The sequence below is a fragment of the Gadus chalcogrammus genome, chromosome 10 (assembly GCF_026213295.1).
Source record: "Gadus chalcogrammus isolate NIFS_2021 chromosome 10, NIFS_Gcha_1.0, whole genome shotgun sequence".
Classification (NCBI taxonomy): domain Eukaryota; kingdom Metazoa; phylum Chordata; class Actinopteri; order Gadiformes; family Gadidae; genus Gadus; species Gadus chalcogrammus.
In genome coordinates this window covers 16315709-16319717 of record NC_079421.1, presented here as the reverse complement: position 1 = coordinate 16319717, position 4009 = coordinate 16315709, and the positions used below count along the sequence as shown (strand labels likewise).

Below are 4009 nucleotides of genomic sequence, written 5' to 3'. Positions count from 1 at the left end.
GTGTGAGTGTGCGTGTGCGTGTGTGTGTGTGTGTGTGTTTGTGTGCGTATGCAACAGTTTCTTTGTGTATAATTGGTTTAGCTAACAGAGATCAAACAATAAGGGTAGTAGCGGTGCACGTTGCATACATCGAACAGACACACACACATCGGTAATGACTGCAGACCCATCATCACAACAGCCTCCCATCCCTCTTCCGCCACCCAGCTTTTAGACAGTCCAATCTTTCTTGAAGTCTGGGGGTCATCTGACAAGAGCAGTTATCACTGACCCTGTGCAGGGATCCAGCCGGTATTAATCTGTCACGCTAACTTTGCATCCCCTCAAAATGCCTAAGCTTCTTCACTCTGAGACAATTTTTCTCTTCTTCCACTTCTAGTCCATTCCGGTGGCATCCATCCATTCCAGTGCCAGGGTTTCTGACTGATCGTCCCTCACTCCGTCTCTCCTGTTACAGGTGACAAAGCCTGTCGTCCTCCTCCGCGACGAGACCCCTGAGAGAGAGAGAGAGACAGAGAGACAGAGAGACAGAGAGAGACAGAGACAGAGACAGAGACAGAGACAGACAGACAGACAGACAGACAGACAGACAGACAGACAGACAGACAGACAGACAGACAGACAGACAGACAGACAGACAGACAGACAGACAGACAGACAGACAGAGAAAGAGAGAAAGAGGGAGAGAGACAGTGAGACAGCGAGACCGAGGGACATAGAACCAATCAGAGACAAGCAGTCACAAAAAGGTTGCTATGATGTAGATATGTATACGGTATGAGTTGACTTCGACATAGGTTGAGCAACACAATCCGCTGCAAAGCACTTTGCATCAGAGTGATTAGGAAACACAGAGTGTGAAGTTAGTGTGAATAACTCCAGAAGTTTGATTCGCCAGCAAACTATCAGGCTATCGCAGGGACCAACAGAAACTAAACATCACTACGTTCACACTAATTTAACATAAATTCTTAACGATGATATTGTTGTTTTAAAGCACCCGCGTCGCTGGATGTTCTTGTGCCTAATGGATCATTAGGCAATAAGGCCCATTAACTGTTGAGCTAATTCAGCAACAATACCGATGGGGGGGGGGGGGGGGGGGAGTGCTCCACAGATGTGCTACATGTTAATAGCAGCCATGTGTCATCTAAGTTTGTTCAGCCGACACACTTAACGTGCTGCATGCATCCCAAACCACCACCATTTTGATTTTCACCACAGATAACAAACCACCAAGTACACAAATTTAAAGAAAATAATTACTGGCACAAGTTGTTAGCATCTGTTGTGCTTTACATGTCTTTGAAACCGTCTATGAGGGAGTACTGAATGGTGGTGAATCTGTCTGTGTGTGTATGTGTATGTTTGAATGTGTATGTTTGTCTGTGTGTCTGTGTGTCTGTGTGTCTGTGTGTGTGTGTGTGTGTGTGTGTGTGTGTGTGTGTGTGTCTGTGTGTGTCATTAACAGGCTGCAGTAGAAAACAGCTGGCGGTCGCCCAGAACATCTCTCAGACAGTGTGGGGTCCTCCCAGGCCCCAATCTAATCAGGCGATGTGGGGGGGGTGCAGCCTCCTTCCTGAGGCCAGCCTCACTACAGGGCCTCTGAAACATCCTCCAGGGCTCGGAAAGCATTTGGCAAGGGGGGGGGGGGGGGGGCAACGGCAGAGCTACTGGGGTTGTCATCCACAGTGGCAGATAGTTCATCACCCAACATAGTCACGTAAGACGAGGAAGACTTCCTCTGGTATTCCGTAAACACCGGCAGGAAATGATTTCACGTTTTCTATGATTGTCATTTCCTCAGCTGGCCGGTGATGTCGGCCCTTTGTTTGTCAGGATGTCTTGGTTATGGGGAGATGAGGGGGCATTCTGAAAGGCATTCTTCTCAGTCGATGACAAAAGCATTCTTAAGCGGAGAAGCACATGTGCGTAAGTATGGGCCAGGCCTGTCTTTGGTCAACTTAAGACGTAACCTGTATAAGAGCCAAGCGGACGCGTGTGGGGAATACGTGGCTGCATGTGTCATTAGTTTCATACCCATTACTGAAAGTGATACATTTTACTGCTTCGATCCCATTACCTAAAGTGATACATTTTACTGTTTCAACATCTTCTCTGGTCTGGTCTATGTCCCCAAGTCATGCAGATCTTTTGATCAATCACGCCAAGGCACAGTTTGAGGTACTGCTGAACATTATGGCAAAGAAAATGCTACTTCCTGCACTGGCGAACTGGTTCAACTGCTATCAGAACACCTCGCTTCTTTTTCAACTCCTTGAATAAATATCAATATTGGCAGAGAGATAGTGATGTGACATTACATCCTTATGTCCGAAAGTTAACCTAACAGGACCCCCTGTGGTCTTACCTGTAAGCCGCGATCTCAAGGTCTCTGGTCCTCTTCTCGCACAGCAACTCCTGGTAGTCCTCACACTGATCCTGGATTTGGTCTTCAAAATCAAGCTGCTGAGCCCTCATATCCTCCAAGGTGCACTAAGAAAGAAACAAACACACACACACACACACACACACACACACACACACACACACACACACACACACACACACACACACACACACACACACACACACACACACACACACACACACACACGGTAAAAAGATCAGAAACCAAAAGCAAAAGCAATAATGATAACACCACAGAGGAACGCCAAGAAAAGCATCAAAATACATCCCTCTCGCGCCTGGCCCAGAGTATCCTGCCGTTAACGGTAATCCCTCCTCCCTCCCTTCCGTCTCCCTCTCACCTCCAGCTCCTCAATCCGCTCCTGGTGAGCGTCTCCGTTCACCTCCACCTCATCCTCCAGCTCCACGCTGCCCTTCTGAAGCTCGGCCAGCTCCTTCTGCAGCTGGCCCACCTACGGAGAACCACACGGAGAGCCCTGTTTAGATGTCACAAGCTCCTCCGTAGTGTGGCCTTCCCCTCGTGTGATTACATCGTCTTTTTGTTTCTCGATCTGCGGTGTGATACGGCACGGGCACTTAAAGAAACGAAAGCAGAGACCTCGATTAGACGTTCTGAGATTTTTGGCCCGTTGGGATCGTCACCCGGTGATTACCTCTCGGGCACAAACTGCGGAAGGCAACGGGAGGAACACGATGGTGTGTGACTACGGCGGAGATGTTGCTTCTCATGGCTTGTTTTGTTTTGAGTGTGGCAAGCCACACAGCCATGCAATCCACAGGGACCTCCTAGAAGAAGCGTCCAAGGTTTCCAAAGAATCACGGCCATGTTTGAATGCCTAAATGATTGCATATGGTGACCGTGTTAAGTGAAAACAAGCAGCCACAGAGTGGTATATTTATACGAAAGGCGATGTGAATGAGGTCTGAAGTAGAAACACTGCAGACCTATCTAAATGCCTTTTGATAGGCCTTTGGAGTTAAACATGATTGCGGTCTAAATAATACAAGAGCATCTTTCACAGAAATACCTTTGCAGATTAGTTTCTTAGACGACATGCAATAATCTCAAACATAATATGTTTTTTAACAAATCAAAACAACATCACAAGGAGTGCAGATTTGTCAATATCTGGGATCCCCCACCTCACTGTGAGGGGATCCCAGAGAAGATCCCAGGACTTTGCGGATCTCAACTTCTTAGATGGACCTCACCCTCCCTCCCAAGAGGCTGGAAACCGCACACATTGTTCTGCGCTCCTTACACTGACGCCAACACTGACAGCCATCATATGGTTCGCTCTACGCTCGTTACACGACAGATCGATGAGATAATGTGTTTTGATCTGGCTTATCTTGCTTCGGAGTCCATCTTGTTTTCATTTAACGTCCATGCGAATAAAGCACTTTGAATGTGACATATGGAAAAAAAAAAAAAAAGCTAGAGCGCAATAATGTCAATATCGCCGGATTACATTTTATTGTTCCACAGGGACGGAGGGAAAGCACCACATGTGCTCACCCAGAAGGAACCGGGTTCGATGCTGTTACTGCTAACTACCTGCAATAGTGGTCTTAGTGA

General features: G+C 47.4%; 1 protein-coding gene across 1 annotated transcript in view; it reads right to left on the bottom strand.

Annotated features, from left to right (window-relative positions):
• Positions 1 to 421: 421 nt before the first annotated feature.
• Positions 422 to 4009, bottom strand: part of vimr2 (vimentin-related 2) — a 13614-nt gene continuing 10026 nt past the window's right edge. The window contains exons 8-10 of the mRNA XM_056599981.1: positions 2772 to 2882; positions 2372 to 2496; positions 422 to 494 (exon numbers count right to left, since the gene is read on the bottom strand). Coding sequence (XP_056455956.1) covers positions 452 to 494; positions 2372 to 2496; positions 2772 to 2882 — 279 coding nt within the window. The 3' untranslated portion in view covers positions 422 to 451. The remainder of the gene's footprint in view (positions 495 to 2371; positions 2497 to 2771; positions 2883 to 4009) is intronic.